We start from the raw sequence: 24271 nt of genomic DNA, 5'->3' as shown, positions 1-24271 counted from the left end.
CACCTAACAGAATATAACCACCTAACAGAAGGGCATTCCTGAGTGCATGAGGTTGTCCTGTGAACACCAAGAAAAAGAAGATGGTCCTACCAAGACACTAACCTTGCTTTTAATTTCCAGATCTCTCTCATGGACTCTGTGAGACCCTATGTGACCCTAAGTCATGCTTCAGTTCACACCTGAAGCCTTCTGATGACTGAAACCAACAGGGATGCTCCTAGGATAAAAGAGTTGATAATAACCAGACATTCAATACTCCACGTTAATAATCTCAATCTCATTCTTTACTTCGTGCTGTACGGTAACAGCTCTAGGGTAGTGAGCATTGCTAAAGCAAGAGCAGACTTCCTACCCAGAGCACTCAAAATTGGTGATACTTACACTCTCTCTAATCAAAGCACTGCGTTCAGTACACCAATGTTAATAGTAGATAATTCCTCCGAATCTCACTGTCCAGCAAAGCAGTGTTTAGAGACCAATTAAATTGCTTTTAACAAATAAAGTACTAATTTAGTAATAATGGTAGCGTCTGGCTACCACAGTGAACAAAGCTGCAGCCTGTTAATGCCATGGGGTCTGCTTCCGGACAGGAATTGCTCAGTGATATTATCAGCCGTTGTAAAATGTCTTGGCCACAAAGTTAATCATTAACTCAGGTCCCCATCTCATAAAAACATCATATTGTAAGAGTACAACACGCTTAAAGCTGTCACTAATCAATCATGCATACAACAGGAATAAAGCAACACATAAAAGGAGCCAGAAACTCAGCAAATCCTTCAGCTAAGGGAAGACAAACTGCACCGAGGTTTATCTCCATGGAGAAATCCACTGACAAGCTAAACAATGAAAACGGATTGACAGCTCCTGGAGTACCACAGGCTGAAAAGGACAGTCCTGCGCCCACTGCGGAAGGTGCTGCAGAATTGAGCAGAGCAGGACCCCGAACAGAAAACGCTGCAGACGTGAAGAGGCTGGAACTCACTGAAGAACATATTAAAGAAATGGAGAGACCTTCAGGCACAGAGCAAGACAGTCCTGATGCCTTTAAACCAGCGATTTCGGAAAGAGACTGTCCTAACTCAAAGCCTCTTGTTATGCTAACGGACCCAAACTCTCCCAAAGTATGCAGTTTTGAAATGAACCACCGCTGTTCAACCACAACATCCATTGATATGGACTGCCTAGTCTGCTTCAACAAGTACAACGTCTACAGAGTACCAAAGCTCCTGGACTGCCAGCATGCCTTCTGCGCAGTCTGCCTCAAGCTCATCCTCAGGAAAGAAGAGAGTACCTGGATAATCACCTGCCCCCTGTGCAGAAAAGCCACTTTTGTGTCAGGAGGACTCATCCGCACACTTCAAAATAAAGAAGACATCATGGAGCACTTGGAAAACCCCGATTCAAACCCTGAGGTACACATCTCTGCCATAGGGCTGGACAGCGATAGCTGGACTCAGACCAGCCAAGACACTTTACACAGAGACGAAAATGTTCCAGCAGACAACAGACTGGCGATCCAGAGGCTTGTGCTGCTCCTGCTGCTTGTGGTGATTCTTACTATCCTCATCCTCCCGTTTATATACTCTGGGCTGATAAAATGGGTGATTTGTCTCATGCTTACTTTGGGGTTGGTCATGTCTATGGTGCTTTGCTGCACTCCTAAATTCTACTGGAGGTGTAACAGGGACTCGCTCACCTCCCGCCACAAGGAGACCCACATCACTGCTATTGCCTGAAACGATTAACGTGAGCTGCCTAGAGATAATGGACTGGTCCTGCCTGCAAAGCTGTATGTTAGCCACACCAGTCAGTTACTGGACTTTGAAAGCAATCATTCATGTAACAAATTCAACAGGTGGCCAAGGTATCCCACTAAGGCTCCATGGCAATGCACAGTGTTGTTTAATTTTATTACTGGAAACATAGTAAAATATTTATATGTTGATATTTACGAGATAAAAACTGTAGGGTTTCCACACAATTTTTATCCCAGACTAAAAATTTCGTTGGTCTGCTTTTGTCATGTTGTTCTTGTTTGTGTAATCTCCTGATTAGCACTGCAGAACGTTATCTGTTGTAACACCTGACAGATGATGTCCTGTGAAAATCCCTAGCTGTGGTTGTGTTTTCCCACTCTCTCAACACAGGTACACCTTTTCTTGTGACAATGTGGGGAAATAAGACTGCTAAATCAGGGACTGGATGCCTAGCCTCAATGGAAGAGAGTAATTTAAGAGAGTAGTTTTAACCCAGGTTATCACTTTAATCCCTATCACTGCCCAAATGGTTGTTGGCAGGGATGGGAAAGGGACTGGGAAAAGGGGATGTCAGTTGATGCCATTTTAATTTACACACGAAATTGGAAGGGAAGAGGCAAAATCAACACTCCTAATCTTGAGTCTGTGGCTTGCAAAGGGCAAGGCTCTCAAAAGCTCATGACACTCCAAATTTCCCATGTTATTTAGCACAGAAATAGTTCCTCTCACCTGAACTCCTTTATCTGGCTACCTGCACCGCCTCTCTTCTTGCCCTCTTTACATTAAGTATGACATTGCCCTTGGAGATGTCCAGAGATAAACAGAAATCTGTCAATTGCTATGCTACATGTGCTATTTTTATATGGAATGTGTCCATTAAAGTTTAATAATGTTAATTGCTCATTGACTTCTGTGTTTCAATTCCTCACTGACAATTAATGTCAAAACATTTCACAGTTTCCTCACTGACAGGAACTACAGCTGAGAAAGCCTATTAGGGAATCTGTACAACTGAGTTGGTGACTAAAGCAAAGAAGTAATGTGTTCGGTTTTTTCCTCGATTTAAAAAAATACTTAGTTGCTAAGAAAATATCCTATAACCCAACTAAAATTAAATTGGAAAAAAATTAGGAGTTTGCTCTAGTTAAGTTACACTTTTTAAGAGTACCACGGATCTCAGTAGACCTTGGATCAGGCCTGTGGTAAATATTTGTGTTCGATAAGAATGGAAACTGATGTACTCCAGTTGCTCAGTATATAAATATACATAGTGTCTCACCAGCAGATAAAACAGATTAGACTAAGAGAGTAAGGAGCTGCTGTCCTCCTAGAGTCTTGGAAAAAACAGGTCTGTTTTCTGCCTAAGAACTCGAACCTTCAAGGGAAAGAAATGCTTTGTTTTTTCTAATATATTTGGACAGCAACTGACTTATTGCAAAGTACATATGTAGTAACATTTGCTAATAACTAACCAGGAAAAAGCTTTTCAGTTGGGAAAGGCAGGTAGTTTCTAAACCCAAATACTGTATTATTCCAAATGCAAAGACTGGACCAGATATTCAGCTGTACTGAAAATAATTTCAGAAAGTCCTTCAGCTCATAGACAATTTTCCTGTTGAGTTCCCTTCACCAACACTAATGGGTGACTGGTACTGTAAAGGTTTGTTACAAATATATTAATATTGGCCTGAACGTAGCGTGCATGAATGCATCAGAGTAAGCTAGAAGGGTTAAAGGAAAACCATGTGCTAATTGCTACAGAACACGGATCTCATTCAAACGACCAGACAGCAAGGAAGAAACAGACTGTCCTAAAGATAAGATGACAAAGATGAACTGGACTAGAGCCATAAAATAATCCCAATTAAAATAAAAGATAAAACTTGGGGAATTTTGCCTAAACGGGGAAGAGACCAGGCAAGATACCCTTCTGGAGTTGGTGTTGTTGGGTGTATACGTCGCACCCAGTATCAGTTTGCCATCATCAGTCAAGAAACACACTGAAGATTTTAGAGGCAGTGTCCCTTGTCCTCCGTATCACACACAATGGAGCCTGGCCAGCCTGTGTGGGCTTGTCAGCACATGGGTGTGAACAAATGAAATCAGAGAATGAATGCGAACAGGAAAAATCCGTTTGTTACGTATCACCCTGCCCTTCCAAAAGGGTGCGTTCAATTTTATTACGCTAATTTCTACAGTGTCAAAAAAATGGCCAACAGAAAAGGGCTTCCCTCGAGGCAGTATACACCAGTGGGAAGGAAGCATGCATGCTGCGCGATGACCAGCGAGAGGCCGGCTCTCTGAAAGAACCCCCAGGGATCCACACAGTAAGATCAGCAGCCATGGAAGTCCAGGTTTCCACCTCCGCTGCTTTGTATCAGCACCTTCCAAGCCTGCGTTCAGCAGTTCAACTGAAATGTTTCTTCAGCCTTTGAGAGCTGCTAACAATCAGCTGATTCAGCATTCATGGATGTTGGTGGGAGTCATTAGGCCCTAGAACCCGATATCTTTATAACAGCTGTTGATTCTCATCTGACAAGATAAGGCTCGATGACAATGTAAACCTTTGAAGCAGCAACTAAGTTTATGGAGAAAAGGCCAACAAAATTGTATTCTTCTTCTAAAACGTAAAGGATTTGCTTGTACTCAGTTTTAATTCATGCCAGTCTTTTTGGCAAGAAAGTTTCAGCTCCAAATTACCTTGCCCTGCTTACCTTACCTAGCTGGCTCCCAATTTCGGACAGTGACGAGGTAACACACTATAGCCTGAAAGAGAGAGGTTCATAATGAGAAGTGGGCCCAGGCAGTAATATTCAGCTGTACCTGACAAACTGCATAAATATCTGAGAACTGTGATTTACAAAGACAGAAAACCATTGAGACATTAAGAGTATGATAAGACCCAACAGCGGTATTTAAGGATTACAGTCTGTATAGGCAGAATCCTGGACCAGAAACTTCGAAGGTGTTTTGTTTAATAATGCATGTACACAAGCCAGTTTTAATTAAAAAATACGCCTATCCTTTTGTTGCGCTGTGCTCCCACTCTGCCCCTCTGCCCACAGGGCCCTTCCCAAAGCCACAACTTTCCCTATTCCAATCCCTTTTCAGGCTTCTCGTCAACAAACAGCACCACCATCGCCCACCACAGTCACTAGTTACTTATATAAGAGTGTGAGGCAGGTGCCTGAAAAATTTTGAGTGTAGGTGTTTTAAATTACTGTTAAATGTAGAAGTCTCACTTTAACTACAGAACTTCAAATTATCCATAATTGTGCTGGCTTTGATTATTATTAAAATATATCATAAGATCCTAAGTTTACAACATCTGGTAAAACTCGCTCCTAATTGTCATTCCACTCATGTTTTGGACCACTTTTAACAGCTCTTCTGCATTATCACACAGATATAAACAGGCGAAAATAAACGTGGAATAAATAACACATTTCACACTTCCACATCGCTCAGATTCTGTACAAAGAGAACTTCAGGTCCTCAAACACAGAACGGTCAAATCTACAAGAAACTAATTTGCAGATCTTGGTCTGAGCGCACAGATTTGTGTCCAGGTGATTCCCTGGTTGTTGTGAACCGTTTGCAACTTGTCCATTGTGTTGTGCAGTTACCTAAGTCACAGGTAAAGTAGGTACCTTCTGCACCCTACCTGGGATCAACAGAACTCCCCTTCTGAACTTCAGTGTCACGTTTAATGACTACATGATGATGCTTAAAATACCTATACGTAACATGAGTACTTGTGTGAGTAAACCTGAGGGGGTCTAGTATTAGTAACAAGCAACCAGGACAAGATATTTGGCCAAATCAAAACGAGCTTTTAAACAGAACTGGTACCCGGATTTTTTAAAAAATGTATTTATAAATAAGTCCCACATAGCACATTTTAAAGCATAAACTGGTTACCCCAGCTACCAAGCAACCAAAACTAGTTTTGCTGTCGTGAAATGCGATCATACAGAAAAACTGCTCTCCTTCCCCTGGAAAAAATGGATTTCTCAAAAAATTACTACTCACTGGACTTGGGGTTCCAGCCTGAGACTGCTCTCAGAGCAAATGCATTTCTTAAAATCCCCAAAACACAATGCAAAAGCCTTATGCTCGGGTAGCTGAACTAACTCCAATGCCTTAGGATTTCTGCAAGGCCAATTAACCACACTGGAGCAAAGCCTCCTGAGCTGACTGCGCCAGTAACCCCACTGCTATCAGAAGCAACGCATACATGGCCCTCATATTTGCCTGATGAGTGCATACACACACACACACTCTCTCTTCAGCTTCTGTTCACATGGCTTTGGGATCCCACCTGGTAACACAGCACGAAGTGCGAGACACCACTGAAGCTTTAATTTTCCTCAGGGTAACCCTCAGAGACACCAACCTGTCCTGCATCGGAGGTGGCAACGAAGTCTTGGTGCAGCAACCTGAAAGCAGCTTCACCAAATGCACATTGCTCTCTCTCTCTGTAACCCTCCCTCGGAGAGGGAGGAGTTCTCACAGGGGAAGAAGAGCTTTAAAGGGAGCAAAAGGGCCGGTACCCACGTAGGCCTAAACCCTGAGCGAGGCACCAACGTGGTGGACAAGGCCCAAGATTGTGGATAAAGGTGGGCAGCGAGGAAAGAGCAGCTATTCCCATCTCGTGGTGGAGATGGACCTACCACCACCCCCATGAAGGGGCCGGGAGCTTGATAAGGGCTAGCCCGGGGCTGGCCGCCAGCCCTCGCCATCACCTCAGACCAGCGCGGCTCCCCGCTCCGCTCCGCAGTCTACGCGCCTCGCTACGCCACTCGCGTAGGGAAGCGTAGAGAAGAAGGACAGCCCAGAGCAGTCCGCCAGCCGTACGCAGATTACGTAGTGGCGGCGGGAAGGGCGGGCAGGGCAGGAAGGGGCGGGCGGGAGGAGGCGGAAGGGAGCGCGGCGGCTCCTATTTGAGGCCGGGCCGGCAGCAGGTCGGGTCCGGGCCGGGAGAGGTGGGGAGAGGGCTTGGGTGCAGCTGGGGTGCAGCTCCGCGGGCTGAGGGGGCGAGCGGGCGGGACCCTCTCCTCAGGTCGCTCCCTGAGGGGAGGGCTGTGGTGGCGTCCGTCCTGCTGCCGGGGGCTGGTTTCCTCTCTTCAGTGGTTGTCAAAAGTGCTACTTCCCGTAAAAAAAAAAAAAGCCTGTATTCTAGCAGCAGAGGTTTCAAACACAAAGGACTTGCGATAAAAGTGAATATCGGCAGCTGTGGAGACGTTGGTCCTCACAGCTTTCCCGGGTGAGGTGTTTCCTTCACGTTTTTCCCGCTAGTGATTTCTCTCTGCCGGTCGCGTCCCTCTCCGCAGCTTTGCCCACCTTCTGTTTACTGACATCCCTTCCCAGTCACTGCTGCTACAAGCGTCTGGATTAACCGGATCAAACGTGCTCAGTTTTGCAGCTACTTAAGCTTTTAGCTTTTCCGTGTCCCCGTCCCCTCGGTCCCTGATCTCTGTTTTACATTTAGCATGCATCTCTGTGGCGGCCGTCTGTATCGCATTTGCATGTTTTTGCGGCAAGACACGATTTTATCCGGGACTGAATTAATTGCGTTCCGTGTTCGTACTTCGTATCTATGGATTAAAAGTGAAGGCCGTGGTGCTCCCAGCATGTAAGCATGCGTGTGGCTCTGGAGCCCCGTGCAAGTCCCCAAGAAAACTCATCTGCCCAAATGTTTCCACAGTCGCGGTGTCCGATGCTTAACCGCAGTTTGGCCGTGCCATCCTCCTGTGCACCTTGGTAAGGGACTTTTTGGCCAGCCCCATCTGAATAATTATCTACAGCTACTTCTCTGAAGTTGATGAGCTGCCTCATTAACTTTTGAGGGTCTTGGAGATTATGTCAGCGGTTTGGTCACTTTTGTCACAGTTTAGGACGAACGCGATGCCAGCATCTTTGTGTTTCTTCTTCCAGCAGTAGGAGCACGTGTGTATGGTACAGCTTTAGATCCACAAAAGGAGTATCTTTCCGCTTTCCAAATAGGATTTTGGGAACCGCTGTATAAAATACACCACCTCTCAAGAAAACAAAGGGCTTTGTGTGAAAAGTGAGTGCTGGAAGTGATAAAAAATTTCTCTTTCAAGTGACAGTTCAGATTATGGCAATGCTATTGATTGCTAAATCACATTGTTCGAGCAAGAGACGTGAATTCCAGCACCACAAGCTGTAAATAACTTTCGGGATATATTTCTAGCTCTCAATTCCCTCATCTTGGATTTAGTGGCGAAACTCTTGGCCCAAGTTTTCTTTACTAAATCACATGTTGCCATTTTTTTATGCTGCGTGTCTGAAAATCCAAGCCCACTTTTTCCTAGATATTTATGAAGAAATAGATACCTATGTTGAGGGACGCCCATCGAACGTACTGATCAGAGCATCTTCAGAGCAAAGAAAAATATTTCAAAAACTTTCTCAGGGTATTGTAGATGCTCAGCATCGTTAATTATTTGTTGCATAACGGCAATAAAGTTGTATGTAAGAAGCCACTATGGTGTTGCTCCGTAATTGGTCACATCTTCTATGTTATTGGGAAACGAGGTTGTACAGTTGTACTGTTTCTGGATCCTTTTTAGCTGCTTCACTTTTCATATGAGCCTGTGTTAACAAATCAATAAATCTGTCACAGCAGGGAAGGGGATTTTAGTTTCAGTGCTGTCTCCCATAATAAGCTAATAAATCTGTGTCCAGAGGTGAGTATACATGCCAAGTAATTGTTTGTAAAGTTATTGAAACTTTAAGCGTTAGATTATTTCTGGGCAAATTGGTCCATAAGTCTGGGTCTTTTAGGAAGATCAGAGCCTAGTGAGTGATGTGAAATGGGTTTTGGGGTCCAAATGAGGGCTTTGGAGCTCCTGAGGTAATAAAACAATCTTGGGATTTTGTACGGAAAGCGTGGCGGCACGTCTTGCGCCACCTTCACAGCTGCAATTCCGCAAGCGTAAATGCTGCTGCGTGTTGAGGTTGGTGCCAGCGCGGGCGTGCTGGGGCCGGGATTGATCCCAGGCGCCTGCTGGGGCCGGGATTGATCCCAGGCGCCCGCTCTCCCCGGGGAAGCATAATCTGGCCCTTCCCTTCTCTGGTTGGTACGGAAATAACAGAGTTTGTTTATTTCTGCGGACTTCGTGCTCCCGTGTTGCTGGAATGCGACGTTTCCATGGAAACGCACCGAGATGCCTTAGACCCGTGTGCTGAAGCCACGGACGGACGGCGTCAGGGGGTACGTGTTGTGGGGGGCTGAGCTCTCCCAGGCAGAGAGGTGCGAGTTACGATAACCGCCGGCCCTTGAGTGATGAATTTTCCTTGCATTTATACATCAGCAGTTAAATAGTGCAAGCCTTGAGAAATACGAATCTCCTCGAATAAATTTCTGAGTGGGAAGGCAAGACAGACACCTTTCCTGGAAGACCATGACAGACGGCATGCAGATAATAAAATGTCTTTAAAAAGAGCTGCTCCTGTGCTGCATTTCTTTCTTCTAGGACTCTAAAACTATCCCATAAATGGTGTCTGCATCCTCTGAGATTCTGTTGTAGTGTCATGGGCTCCTAATTCCTATTTAGCCACTTTCCTTTCTACGGGGTTCAGAAGAAAGGAGACATTTAAATAGGAAGTATGTAATGAAATAGGTGGTTTGGGCCCCTTAGAAACTGATTGAATCTTGGTGAAGTCAGTAGAAATTTCAGGTGATGTAAGCGAGCTTTGGAGCAGATTGTTACCCACGCTGAATTGTGAAATGAGCTCTTGTCACATCTGCCCGATTTCAGTCATCTTGGTTAGCCGCTTGTTTAATCAGGGTAGCTCCCGGGGAGCAGTTGTAAGCCGTTCAGTTGGAAGCGTGCGCGTCCACGCTCTAAAAAAATAGTATTTTGGCCCAGTTCAAGGTCCGTGTGGCGCAGGGATCTTATGTTTAGGGAAAAAGCAGTGGCAGGTTGTATAGAGGAGAGAATGTTAAAAACAAAGCCTAGCAATGTCCATGGGACACATTAAAAGTCCCTCTCATCAGAGGCTGCAGCTGGACTCAACTTTCTTAACACTGTCAGCAAAATAAACAGAGGAGCAATTTGGGTTGAGGATGAGAGAGGCAAATGATTTCCCGGGCAGCTGTACCGGTCCTTGCACCAGGTGCAGAGCTTTTATTTCACATGTTATTTTTGCGGCAAACATGTGAATGATATGCCTGAACGGAGCCCAGTCTCTTTGCGTCTTGAAGTATTTCTCCTTCTGCTGTGTGAAGTATTGTTGGCTCATTTTGTGCAAAACTTTTGAGAACTGGTGAACAGAAAGTCTCCTGTTGTCTTCTTTGGTCACAGCACCAGGCTGTGGGGGGATACACAAGCTGGACCTTGACAGACTTGACTTAATACTGACAGCAAGTGTGACAGTGAATAAGCAAAGGCAATTTGTCTCCTTGCTTCCTGGTTTCCAACTGTTTGATGTTGTGGTTTTTTTCTTCTGCTTTTTCCTCTTTGAATTTGCAGGTAAAAATGGCTGCAGAAGAGAAGGGGAGAGGTTGGGCTTCGAAACAGCAGAGCGGGGCTGAACAGGCAGATGAAAAAGAACCGTGTGTGCTTCTGGGCCAGCGGCTGGGTGAACCGGGAAGATTTGCTTATGCGGCGCTTTGTGGGATATCCCTGGCACGGCTGTTCCCTGAAAAAGAGCAAAGGTACTACACGGGGTAGCAAGGGGTGAGCAAAGGAGGTGGCTTTTGGGTAGCAGCTCAGACGGAGCTGGTATCAGACTGTGTGGGGTCTTCTGAAGTTGGGGAAGTGGAAGATCCTTTTGACATTAGGTGTTTTCTTAATTGACGTTCTCTCTTACACCCTTAAGACTTCTATACTTCAGCACAAATTGCATCCCTTAATACTGCAGACTTCAAAGCACGTATTGAAGAAAGGTCTAGCTCCATTCAGATTGCTTGCTTGTTTGTTTAGCCGGCTTGTGTAGCAACTCGCCTTCTGCTGACTTCTTACTGTGCTTTGATTTTTGTGTGAACAGCAACAGATCGACATTTGAAAGCAGGGACCACTCAAAGTTTGCAAAAAACCCCAGTTACAGAGCCTTAACTGCTACTGTTGCCTTACAGCTCCTTCAGGATGGAATTCATTGAGGGCTTTGTGAAATGGCTGGACCTGCCCAAAGCTGTCTTACCTGCCATGACAGCATTTGCTAGCGGCTTAGGAGGTGAGGGCACAGAAACTTTTACCCAGATTTTGCTGAAGGATCCCATCTTGAAAGAAAATCCAGTTGTCATTACCCAAGTAAGTTCATATGCTCCTCTCACCCTTGTTTGCTTTTGCAAAAGAGATTTGTCACGCATGTCTGTCTGCAACTGAAGTTGTGTTTGTACAGTCAAGGAAGTAAAATCTATGCTTCTGATATGCATATATTTCTGAGCAGCTGTGTGGGTGACTGGCAGTCTCTCTATCCATTAACAGCTTGTGGAAGTGATGAACATGAGGCACAGTTACTGTCTGTTGAATTAACGTTTTGTGTCTTTCATGCTTTTGCTCTACAGAACAGAGAACTGTCAAACTTTTCACTTTGACTGTATTATTGCAGCGGTTTTGATTCATATGGGCGTTCTACAGATTTTGGTGAAAGACTGAACCTGATAGGCCTGATTTTCATTTGTTTCAAAGCCCCTTCACTATCCCTGTAATACAAAACACCTTACATACGTGCTCCAAATAGCACAATTCCCAGAGTCTTTTTCCCAGAGTCAGCTTTGGCTAGAAGGAAATAAGTTATTGTGACTTTATTTTCTTTCACTGAGAAAGTATTAGTGAGGCTAGGACTACTCCGTAATGTTCTGATGTAAAAGCTGATGTGAAGATAAGAGGTGAAGTATTTCAGTGGTGTTCACCTTTGCTGCAGAAGCTCAGATGGGGAAGATATCTCCTCATCCAGCCTCACGTTACGCCGTGCAGGGCAAAGAGCACAGTAGGCTGCTGCTGATGCCAGGCATAACGTGGCCACTGTCACCTCGCACCCTTCGCTGTATACTGCACACAAGGAAATAGCGAGGCATCCTGCGTGCAGATAATACTCCGATATTGAGTAACAGTTATCAGACACTCACCTTTAGCAATGGCCCGAGAGAACAGCAGATGTGAGAACACGGCTGCGTAAGTAAAGATATGATAGGAGTGAACTTTCTTGTCATCACGACCAGCTCCCATTATCTCAGCCACCTTTCGTGTCTTCTAGTCAGTCCATAAAAGGCCTCAGAGGATCTGCTCCAAATATCCGAATGTTACAATGCCCAAAGTCCTATTAACAGTGTAAGTACAGTGACAGAGAATCGTAAGCTTAATTAATAAGTTAGGACAGACCTTCTAAAATAAGAGCAGCTGTTTTGTTGTCATTTTGCTCAAAATCAATAAATCCACACTCAGTTCTTTCTGCATCTAGATGGCTTGGTATTTCCCAGGTTGTTTCCCTCGTTCTCTCTGCTTCAAGATGGATTCTCTAGAATCAGGCAAGTTTTCCTGCATTGCTGCTGAGTTTATTAAGGGTGAAATTTTGGTGAAATTTAACTTGTGCTTGCTCTGAGCTTATGCTGCATGAGGTCTCCTTGTGCTTTTACAAAAGTGGCTCTGGATCAGTGGGAGCACGCGGTATTTTGCTCTGAGCCAGAGAACTGAGGCACTTATCCCCTGGATTCAGGTGGAATACAGAAGCCGTAGACAACAATTCTTTGATTAGTTGAAAGCAAAGGAATAGCTATCAGTCTAATGCCACAACATCAATACCTTATGCAGTCATGTATATAGGCAAGGTGCTTGATTTTGTCAAAGGGAAGATAGAATTAAAGAGCAAGGCAGCAGAGGCTTGCAAGGTGTCTTTGGGAAAGCATACTGGCGTGTGGGAAACTTCAATGTATCAAGCTGAGAGCAGCTTTTTCCTTCTTACCTAAAAGTCAACAAGCTACGGGACAAAGCTTTGTGAATTCTTGATATGTTGCTTATGGTGCTCTTGCTTCTTTGTATTCAGCTGCTACTGATGGAACATTTACTGTTTATTTGACAAGTACACACTTTAATTGCTCAGTGTGTTCAGTGGCAGGGTCCTGTCAGCACTAGTGCCTGCGTTTTTGAATGCCCTCCATCTCAGCGGTGCTGAAGGGATGATACAGGAGGTCAGGAGCGGTGAGCTCACCATTGATTCAATGAAAATTTGAGGATTATGGATTTTTATCTTTGTTTGCATTCATTGCAGATGACTAATACAGGCAAATGTTGGTTAACTGAATCCTTTAAGGACAGTAGTCATAACACACAGGCTGTGAGTGCAGTATGAGAAGGCAGTGCAACAAAAGAGGTGAAGAAGTGATGATAGGTGAGAAAATGTTTAACGTTCTTATTATGAATAATTTTTTTTGCTCTGAACATACTTAGAATGCCCATTTTTCCTGTGTTTTTCTACACACATCCACTGCGATGTGGATTGGATGCTCTCTGTTGTTGAGGAAATGGGTTTTGAACTTGCAGCAGTTCATCAAAAGCTGGCAAAGACTCTGAATAAAGATTGCTTCCCTTTCTTTGTAAGGTTTCTCAGTCATATGGGTGGTAGTCTCCTGCATAGAATTCACAGGGAGATTCAAAACACCAACTTCAAGATAAGACTGAAATATAATAACTGCTGCTTAGAGGAGGAAAACAAACTACTTGTGAATTAATCTAATCAATTCCGGTTGGATTCCAGGTGACTGCACAGCAGTATGTGCAAAGCCTAAACCAATTAGAAATACTTGGGAATGCTAATTAGCACAGATGCAATAAAAACAGTAGTTCCAGTTTATCAGCTGATTACCTGTATCCATCCCTCACCTTTTGAAATACATGTATATAAATGCTTAGGCCAGATTTTTAAAAGAGATTATTTGATATTAGGTGCCGCAGATGATACTGGGCATATTGTACAGGACCTGAGTCAAGAGCCACGGCTCCCTTCGCAACACACAGGGAGAATGTATTGCCTACAGATGGGCTCTGCACAAACCACAAACCACAAGCCTGTTGGAAAATTATGGCGACACGGTCACAAGCTTCACCTTATTCTAGACTTCAGACTCTTTGCTTGGTCAACTTTCTGCTTGGGACTCCCAGCCCTGGACCTTCAGCTGGGCTTTGACACCTCTATGCCAACCCTTCCTCACAAAACTGCAGCCAGGGAGGAGGTGATGGTGCCCATGTATCTAATACTTGGGTAGTTACAGCACTCGGGCTCTGGGAAGCCCGAGTTACATTCCTCCCTCTGCCTATGGAGATTAATGTTTCCAATTCCAACATCCCACCAACCAGCCTGGGGAACAGTCTGCAGCGCGTGTGCATGCACAGAATACTAATCGTGGCCGGACCTAAAAAGAAGCCTTTTTTTTCTGCAACATGGTGATAGGGGGAACAGAGGAGACCTGATTCAGTGACTAACTTAAATTAAAAGGGTTATTCACACCCTGGAGATAGCAAACCAGGACCTTCCTTTTCTTGGGTGAGCGCTCTGGCCATTGGGATGTAGGATGAAGGAGCAGTGATGACTGCTTTGTGCAGAGCCCAGCCCAACAGATACCTTCTGGAAATCCTTATCCCATTAGGATTTGCAGGACAGGCAAGCAAAAGAAGGCTTCTCTGAGGATGGGAACAGCCACCCAGATATTCAGCAGTAGAGGTGTGTGTGTGAAAACATTAGGCAGCAGTGGAGCGAAGGTTTTGGGGCTATACCTTGTGAAAAAGCACCCAGAGGTGGGAGTTCAGCTGCCCTAATCCTTTGGTTTCCCTAGTCTTATGCAAAAGCTCTCTTCTCCTTTATGAAATAGCAGATGCTTCTCATGTTAAAATGATATTCGGAGTCCAGGCACTTACTTTTGCCTTGATAATATCTACAGTTTGCCCCACTTCTAGTAGGAGTTGGTTAAGGATGGCTTGTTCTCCGTTCTACACTTCTCATGCAGTAGGGAAAAGATTAGAGACATTTTTACGATACAAATTCTGCTTAGGAGCTTACGGAACTAATAATCATAAACTCTTTGGCAGCATCCTACGTCTTTGGCTGCATTTTTTGTGTTCCCAAAGGGCTGAAGGATTCCCTGTAAAATTCAGCTGTGCTTTATTTGTGTGTAGGAGAGGGAAGTAGCTAGACTGAGCTAATGCCTAGTGTTGTAGTTACATAAAGTACTTAAAATTTATCCAGTGACAATAAAAGAGGAGAACATAGTAGTAAAAACACTGGCCTCTTTTTTTATGGATTTGTCCATAGAAAACATCTATTGGATTGATCTGTTTTTCCAATTTTTTTATGATGGAAGAGCCAACACAGGAGTCAAGTCCCTCAATCTTGACAGATGGCCATAAATTCTGAGGTTTCTATTTTTGAGTACTTAATCCAAAATAACTTCATGCCAGTTCAGCCTTACCACCTAGAGCTATGAATTCCCAGGACGCCAAAGAAAATAAGGGCCACTAGTCCATTAGAGTAGCATTCAAACCTGTTACTCATGTTGAAAGTATGAGTATATATGCCTATATAGCGAGCAGAAGGCATTAGAGTGGTAGGAGGATTAGAGCCCTGTTTCTCCAAACTTTGAAGTACGGTGTAATCGTGGTGCTTTCAATTGCAACAGGATCGCTAATAACAAAAAATATGGGATGCTTCAGCGTATACCAAGCGGGCACTGCCCTCCCATCCTGCGCTTACCTACTTCTGTCCAGCCATTTGTACCTGCATATGGAGAATTTTGTACTGGAAACATCTGGCTTTGCTCTGTGCTGCCCTACTGAATTGTAGCTTGCTGGCTTCCCAGGTTTATGAACTGACATGCTGCAGTAATTAAATCATAGTCCAATGGGTTTTCATGCCTCCATTTTGAGACCTCGGGGCATACGTCATCAGTTTTAACTTGAATATACTTTTTTTCCTTTTTAGGATCTTCTATCCTTCTCTCTTAGAGATGGTAAGTTTACCTAGCATTTGTTCTTTGTAAGAATAATGTAGATGAGTTTACATCTGATACTTTAAAATGCTCAAAAAGCTGAAGGTACCGTCCTATTTTATCTTAGCTTCCTCTATAGCAAAAGCAGCATACTCTTTCCCTGCATCCACTACAGGAAAAGCAACTATTCTATTAGGAATGATTAATAATACCTGTTAAAAATTGAACAACTGTTCACCTCCTTACCTTCACATGCCATGCATTGGCATGCAAATGTAGGTAGAAAAGTTCTGAACTGAAATACCTAGAGTGGGGTGTTTTTTCTTCCGTGTTTCAGGGGAGCAGGCGACCTCTTCCTTTACGAAGGCAGTAAAGCTGTTATGAAAGTCTCAGCCTAGCAAATGTTCTGCAGATTGCTTGTTGCCTAAAAGGAAAAAAAAATATTCAGGGCTTAAATTCCAGAGTGTCCTGTGAAGCCTATTATAAATAAATGTGATTTTACTTGTATATTATATTGCGCATAAAACAATTTTCTGGTTTACAATCCATAACGTGGATTAGTCTGATAAAATTAATGAAATAAAGACTGCCTACTGAACAAAATGTTCATTTCTAAAAGAAGCCTGTTTTATATCACTACTTGCATTTTTTAAATCTCTGTGTTTTAACATGTTCTCACAGGAAAGAACTCACTGGTTGCTGATTAGCCTGTTTCACTGCAGAACAAAGTACCGTTTTTGTTCTTGCTTTATTTTTAATGGAAAATTGACAAGTCAGTTATTGCAAAACTGCTTATTTTGCTAAGCTGGAATTGAAAAGAAATATATTTTCAAGCCTTGCTGACTTACTGCCAAGCTGGCTAAGTCAAAAGCTAAGTTGTGTATTAGCAGACAGGAAGCAAGAAGGCTACTCATTAAAACACCTGCTTGGGCTTGCAAGACATGGTACATACCAGGGATGAAGTGAAGATAAATACTATCTTTATTTCTCAACTAAGCACAGATCTTAGAAGTGGCATCATTAAAGCCTACTGAAGTAGTTTGGTATCTTGGTAATGATGGTAATAAATAAATAAACTTAATAGATTGCCAAATGCCGTATTTGATCTACGTGCAGCAGGTATCAGAAACATACTTTGTAGTTGGGTCTTGCTGGTATCTTCACCCACCCCTAGAAAAGCAATTGCATTTTTCATCCCAGAGTGCACCAAGAACCCTTTACAAAAGCCTACCATCAGGAAGCAGCAGGTGCTACTGAGGGAAACACATTAAAAAAGCAAGAGTTGGCACAAATAATTTAAAATCTATTACATTTAAAATGTCTTTTCTTTAAGAACACCTGCTTATAAGCCCAGGAGTAATCATTACTCCTATCACGTGTTGTCTGAGCGCAGCGTCCACTCCCGCATCTCCTGCAGTGAAGTATAAACACGAACAACTGTCAGTGATGCTGCTAGGTGAGCCAGTGTGTAGTTTTAAACTCCAGAGTCCCTCTTCTTGCCAACAAGATGAATTGAATATAAAGGTTTTGTATGGAGGTGGATTTTTACAGGATACCATATCTTGCATTGGTGCATAGTTGAGGTGTACTGTGTCACGTTACCCATATAGATATATATGTGTGTGTGTGTATATACATATATTTGATATTTCCAGTTAGGACTGGTCTTGCTGCAGCATTTCTCTGTTGAGAAGAAAGATGCAGCCTATCCAGAGCCAAAAGGCCTCTATCACAGAGGATGGTGACTGAAGGACTTGAGTTCCTTTTTCTGCCGTAGAGGCAGTTACCTGGTGTAGTGACTTTGTTCACAGGATGAGGTTTGCAGGGAAGAAGGATTTTCCATTTATCGCTCTCTTCTCTAGATAATGGGAGTTGTGTTCAAATACATGGAAGACGAAGAGGGCCTGAGGGAAGGAGCTATGCTTGTACGTGACATGGTCCTCTAGCACAGCTGAGTGCGCCACTCGCTATTTAATCTGGTGCAATGCAGACTGATTGATTTCCTGGGCTTCCCTCTGTTTAAGGGTACTACGATGCTCGAGCCAGGGTGTTGATCTGCCACATCACCTGGCTGCTGAGAATCCCCTTGGAGGAGCTGGAAGTCCTGGAGGAATCTCTGCTTGAGAGCCTGAAGGAACAAAAAGAGGAAGAGTCAGAGTAAGAACATTTGGGTTGACTATGGGATGAAAAAACACTGCCGGTGCTTGAAAGCTTAGCAGTAATTACTTGTGTCTAAGTCCAGTCTCTGATCATTCCGCCCATGGCTCTTAACGTAATCATTTATGGCTTGATTAGGGTTGCAGAGCCCTCACAGCACTTCAGCTGCACTGAGAAGCAGGAAAGCTCAGCATTCTTAAAATCAGAGCTGAGACCCAACCTTGCAAGCTGGTAAAGCCAACTCCGCATTGAACTGCCTCATTTCCTTGTCCCAGTTGCCTCTCCTAGACTGTAGATTATGCTTAAATACATCACAAAGATCTTGTGTCTCTCATCTCTTGGCCCAATATTCTTCAGATAGAACTGCCTCTTGCAGAATGAAGTTCCTGTAAATTTCAGGATTAGATCCTCAGCTGCTCATTTTCTATGGATCTGTCCTTCTCTGTATCCTGTTTAAAAGACAGCTGTCTAACTCCTATTGAAGGTAGATCTTGAGGGCAACAATCTGCATCTTTAGATACTTATGGACCTGACTCCTAATTCTGTGTTATTAATATAAGATTAATTCTCTTAATCACCAGTTCTTAGATGTGAAACAGCCAAAATGTTGCTATCTGTAACAAATGTGGTATTTTTATATTCCACTTATCAGGCAGGAATTGTGTGAAGGTTTAGCAATATGTAAGGCAGTAAACATGTCCGCAGTGGACTTTCAAGGGACCGTTTAATATTTCTATCTGTCAACTCAGCAAAAAGGTTATGAGATTAACCTCAGTGCTAATAAAGGCTTTAATCAACGTCCCTGACACAGTACAGTTCGGACGTTACCAGGGGGTTCAGCATGTGATGGTTATCTTTCAGTTATAACTTTATTTAAATGAAGCTTAACTTTATAGCGCACTGTAAAAAGGGAAAGTCAAAATAATCTGAAAGATGATGGTCCGCTAAACAGTACACCGTTTGGCAAGCAGGAGCAAGGGTTGGTATTAATGGGGACTGTTTTGCTGTGGCTTGTGGGAACAAACTCAATCCTGGGCCTTTAGCGCAGGAAAACACCGATGCTGAGGGTGGGGTGTCGCTTACAAAGGTGATGCTCCAATACCTAATTCTGTATCAACTGGACTGTGGCTCCTATAGCACGACCCAAAAAGGTAGCAGCGTGTCTGATAATTGCAAGAGCGACTGGAGAATTACGCTGCATACTTACAAGTGTGGCTTTCAAACGTTGCAGCTAGCCTAGTGGGTTTTGTGCATATCTGGTGTGGCGAAAGCCATGGATTTCAATCTTCTTCTTTGCCCAAGTTGCAGCCATGGAAGTAAATACCTATTAGATAAAAGGGAAAAAAAATCTTTATGGTGAGAGTAGTCCAAGACTGCAGTGCGAACACATTCGTTATTGCAGTGCTAAAACAAGGCTGGGATTTGTGGGGAATCGATGACCCTTTGTTTGGTTTAAAGTTAGGAGTCAATGGGGAAAGGAAGTGGAATATAAACCGGTCACCGCTTTGACCTCACAGACTTCTAGGGCAGGGAATACATTAACATCTGCTTAGGATGCTTCCAGCTTTGACCATCCACTGCAAGAGGTTTTGGAACAGTGACAACCAAACAGGGGTTTGGCAGCTTCTGCGTAGGCGTTTTTTACTGATATTTGTTAACAGAAGTTTTTGTTCCTGCCTTTGCTGCTGTGGGTGTGTTGGCCTGTGGCCCAGAATGTGCAAGTATGGTCATCTATAGAACAACGCTCCAAATGCTTAAACCCATCTTACTAGCACCAAACATGTTGTGACTTGCAGGTGTGAACCTCTCTTTTGTACACGGTTCTGTAAGAAACTGGAAGACATGACGTTAGTTGCTCGCTAACGTGTACTCCTGCCACTTTTCATCATTGGAAAATGACCTGTCTGTCATTCCACCTATAAAATCTCTCTGAACATTATCTGTGGTTCAGGCAAGAAGCTGCATATCCAAGATTACTGAGGGTAGAGAAGTACCAGAAGAGGCAGTTAATTACTGTAGTGGATAAAAAGCAGTCTGGTAATGAAGTGATAATTGTAATGCAGAAGCTATTAGGAAAGCAACTGTCAAAAGCGGTTGCTAGCAACTACGGAAGGAAAGCAATGACAGGTAAAAGTTCTCATGACAGTAGTTTTACTTACTGCATCTTCAGGCAGGCTTTTGCTGCAAACTATCTTTCTACTCACATAACTCAAATTGCTCATTATTGCAACTAAAGCCAGGTTAGACGTATTTCAGCGCTCTTGATGTCGTTATTTTCAGCCCAAGAGAACAGCACATTGACTATAAAAGCTGATGAACCACTATGTAGAACAGAAATCGCTGGATATTGCCAGCTTAGGTATTAACAGTCAGACTGCAGCACCTGTTTAAAGAACTCCAGGAGCAGTTTTTTCCAGGCATTCAGATTGGTGACTGCATGCACAAACTAGGGCATATCCAAATACCGCTTCGACCATGGGGCTGTAGAAAGTGAACACGGTTATACGGACATTGCTGAAGAGGTAGCCATTGCAGGCAGCGCTGTTGTGCTCTGCAGTCAGCTACGTTTGCTGCTGCAGCAGGTAATACACGATGTTTTTCGGAGGAGCTCTGTGGAGACAAAGTCTCTGTGCCATTGTGCCATGCAAGTCAGTGGGAGTTCTGCCATTGACTTCAGCGACGCAGGGATTTCACCCACTGTGCTTCATTCTCCTCCTGCTGTGTTTTACAAAGCTGCATATTGTTTGGGACTCATCTAAAATTGTCTTTATCAAAATTACAGTGCGCTTAGGGGGTTCCAGGAAGGATTAGGCAATTATATGGATAATAAAAATCCACAATTAGGCTAGGATTAAGAGGGAAAATATCCAAGTTTGGAAGCAAGATAAATTCTCATGTTTCAAGGCCCAGATTAACTGCTGCATAAGCAGGCTAGAAGGAACCTTCCTCTGTAAACAACTTATTCAAGTATCCTCTGTTTCTCGCACTTTCCTCTGAAGTGGGAAGTATTTCTTGTAAGAGAGAAACCAAAGACAGTGGAGAGAAGCCAAAAGTAGTGCCTAATAAGTGATATTTGTTCCTTTTAGGTTTATTTACCTGTTTCTGATAAGCTTGTTAAAATGTAGCTTAAATGCACACAGACAAATTAACTAATGACTGTGTTTAATGCCTATTATATTATTATATTGTGATGTGCAATTAGAAAGCAGCTCAATATAAACACTGTTGTTGGAAAATAGTTTAATTCCAACTCTTTGTTTGTTGTCACAAATTACCCCTATTCCCTTTTGCTTCAAACGCTTTTCCCTGTTTTCACTTAGCTTTCTTGTGTTTTTTAAAGACACATAGGCAGTATATAGTTATTGAAATGCTTTTGACTTGTTGTTTCTTTTTTTACAAGCTTCAGCCCTATTAGGAAGGGTTTTCCAAGTAAGTAACATCTGTTGGCTTTTGTCAGCAATTAAATCGTTTCAATTTAAATCTGTGGGTTTATGTCCATGCTCATAAATCTGAGTGTGTTGTCACAGTCCACACCTGCATGTTATTTTTTACTGTTCCCAGTAGGGAAATTACACTGAGGAGAATAAAAGCAGATTCTGACGCAGCACTGTTATCCGTCAGGCTTTTCCATCAGCTTTTGTGCTTCTAATCCCCCCACAGAACTGCAGAAGTATCAAGAAAAAAGAAGGAAAGAAGAAAAAAGCTGAAGAGATACCTGCTGATCGGTTTGGCAACCGTTGGGGGCGGAACGGTGATTGGTGAGGCTGCCCTAGGCATTTTGGAGACTAGCTCCTGAATTGCATGCACAGCACTAGGGGCAGAGGGAGGCATGTCTGAATTACACATTCAGCAACAGAAGCCATCATACCTTTTGGCCCAAGCTCTAATTTTAAAGCGTTCACTGCTTTTCTTTACCAGGCTGGAGGTAGTATGTCACTTAGATACCAAAAAATCACCCCAGACAACAACAACAAAAACCTAAGAAAAGAAACACCAAATCCAAGAAAAGTATTTTCAACCACATGAAAATAAAACTGAAAGAATTAGCTGGAAAAGTTATTCCAGTATAGTTTCACTGGCTGGGGGAGGTATTAAACTGAGGTCGTCACCCTTAAAAAATGTTTTCTCCTCTTTTGCTCTTGCATTATAAGAGGATCAGATCTTCAACTCTAAATTCAAAATAGTGTGAGACTAGATCAATGTTTCCTAAGCAAATAGGGCATAGCTCACGCCAGGCTACCACACATTCTTCCTTTGACTTTTAAATTATTCTTCATTTTTACTGAAGTCAGTCAAAGAATCTGTGCAGAGATTCAGGGCCTGGGGAGGGTCTCAGGAAGCCCCTTTATTGGTGATGCAAATAAGACCGTCATTTGTACTCTTTCAGTAGCATTAGCAGTACTCACCCAGCACAGGGAAATGACTGCCTGTTTTTTGTAAGTGATAATAGATTGGTGATATCACTTGATGCATCTCCAGGCTTGACAGGGGGTCTTGCTGCACCTCTGGTTGCTGCGGGAGCTGCTACTATCATTGGAAGTGCTGGAGCAGCTGCTTTAGGTTCGACTGCTGGAATTGCTGTCATGGCATCGCTTTTCGGAGCAGCTGGAGCTGGCCTTACTGGTAAGAGAGTCACTGCACATTTCTCAGCTACTGAGGCACAGGATCATGTCTGCAAATGCAGAGCTAATGACTTAACTGAGCTCTGCAGAGCAAGGGAAGCAATTTGAGGTGTAATCTTACAACTGTGAAATTTTTATTTCAATGCTGATTAAGATACTGTCTAGCCTCTGATGACCAAGTAGGAAAAGAAGATTTGGTATGTGGCTAATGAAGGAAATGAAAGCTTGCTGCTTTGGATTAGAAAGATGCTGCCATGGAGAGCAGCGGCTGTTACAGCTGATGTCTGGTCTGCAGCAAAAAAACCTTCTGCTGGGATTCCCTCAGATCACACAAGCTCAGAAGGATCGTGTTGGCTCCATACCAAGCTCTAAGTAATGCATGGACTTGCTGAGTCTTTTGGAAAGGAAAAAACCCTATCCAAATTACCCAAGTAATTTCTTAGAAACTTCTACTGTTAGCAGAGTCTGTCCTTGCTTTGCTATTTCTGAGACTCATGTTTCTGCCTTGCTGTGTGTAGGATACAAGATGAAGAAGCGTGTGGGAGCCATAGAAGAGTTTGAATTCCTCCCACTTACTGAAGGAAAGCAGCTTCATATCACCATAGCAATTACTGGATGGCTGTGCACTGGCAAATATGGTAAGAACAATATGAGGAAACTGAGAGAAGCCTGGAGAGCCGTGTCTGTGTTCCACTCCAGGCGGTGTTTGTGCTCTCGTAGCACCGTGTCTTCCCCACACTTGCATGGCCTGGTAACTAAAACAGATCGATTCTCAGCGTAAGACTTTGTAACCCAATCTGCAATCCCAATCAAAACAGAGGAAAGAGAGAGGGCAGTAAATTGGTAGTGATAGTAGGATTGGTAGTAGTCATAGCAGGATTGTTTTTGTTAATAAATGCTGTATGGTTTTGCTAGGAGAGGTCTGTTTGGGGTGGATGATTTCCAGCACTAGTACAAAGTGTCTCACCTATTTCTGAGACCTTATGTTTATCCTCCAGCAATTAACAGAAAATAGTCTTTTTTCTTTCTCGGTATCTGCCAGATAATGAGGTTTATTGGCAAGAAAGTTCTGCCAAGTAAATCCTGTTAAGCACAGCACTCAGGAGGTGAACGTACAGGCAGCAACCTTGAAAGGTCTGTAGTGTTTTATTTTCCAGTATAGCTTGTCGTATAAAATATGTCAACTGTCTGCTGATGTGTTCAGCAACCTGACTGAACAGCTGCCAATTTATTCAGAAGCATCATAATTAACACTGGATGTCATTAATGCAGAAGGTGTCTCTGTCCTGTTGCTTGTTAGGTTGCAGCTTACTGTCAGAGTAAGGTTATTTTCACTTTGCAGTACTGCGCTTTGGCTTTTCTCATTGTCTGTTTGCCAGGGGTCCAAATCCTTGGGGTTGGAGGGCTCCCAGGCACTGTTACAAAGACAAGTGTGTCCCTTCAGGAACCTTTTTGTGTCTGTTTGCCCTTAAAAGGGAGTTACAAATGACACACATTCTTCTTCCATAACTAGCAATCTGCTATAATGTTTAAAAAAGCAAAACTAGAATTGTCATCCATTTTCCTCCTTACAGCTGTGTCTGTCTATTTACACACTTGCATGACTCCTTAAAGCAGAGGGACCGAGGACAGGACTTTTACGGAATTCGCTACCTTGTGATTTTTGACCTCCCAGTAGCTGCCTATCTGTATGTTCACAAATCTGACAGTACATTGTGGTGCGATCTGGCATGGGGCTCTCTCATGCCACTTTGGTCAGCAGCTGCCTCAACCTGCCCTGC

The 24271-nt window shown here is 43.4% G+C and overlaps 2 protein-coding genes across 3 annotated transcripts in view; both read left to right on the top strand.

Annotated features, from left to right (window-relative positions):
* Positions 1-760: 760 nt before the first annotated feature.
* On the top strand, positions 761-1958 carry RNF186 (ring finger protein 186). The gene has a single exon (XM_076356203.1). It carries the CDS (start codon positions 819-821, stop codon positions 1737-1739), a length of 921 nt encoding a protein of 306 aa, XP_076212318.1. The 5' UTR covers positions 761-818; the 3' UTR covers positions 1740-1958.
* Positions 1959-6691: 4733 nt separating this feature from the next.
* The window catches only part of TMCO4 (transmembrane and coiled-coil domains 4), a 40949-nt gene continuing 23369 nt past the window's right edge, over positions 6692-24271 (top strand). The window contains exons 1-8 of one of the 2 annotated variants that reach the window (XM_076356345.1): positions 6692-6724; positions 10262-10446; positions 10867-11041; positions 15705-15732; positions 17736-17868; positions 21529-21626; positions 22348-22491; positions 23009-23128. In XM_076356345.1, the coding sequence (XP_076212460.1) occupies positions 10268-10446; positions 10867-11041; positions 15705-15732; positions 17736-17868; positions 21529-21626; positions 22348-22491; positions 23009-23128 (877 nt within the window). In that variant the 5' untranslated portion in view covers positions 6692-6724; positions 10262-10267. Of the gene's footprint in view, positions 6746-10261; positions 10447-10866; positions 11042-15704; positions 15733-17735; positions 17869-21528; positions 21627-22347; positions 22492-23008; positions 23129-24271 lie in introns of both variants that reach the window. The other variant, XM_076356346.1, reaches the window with a different exon arrangement.

The sequence above is a fragment of the Aptenodytes patagonicus genome, chromosome 19 (assembly GCF_965638725.1).
Source record: "Aptenodytes patagonicus chromosome 19, bAptPat1.pri.cur, whole genome shotgun sequence".
NCBI classification, from domain to species: Eukaryota; Metazoa; Chordata; class Aves; order Sphenisciformes; family Spheniscidae; genus Aptenodytes; species Aptenodytes patagonicus.
The sequence above is the reverse complement of the archived record's forward strand: the minus strand, read 5'-3'. Positions and strand labels throughout refer to the sequence as shown.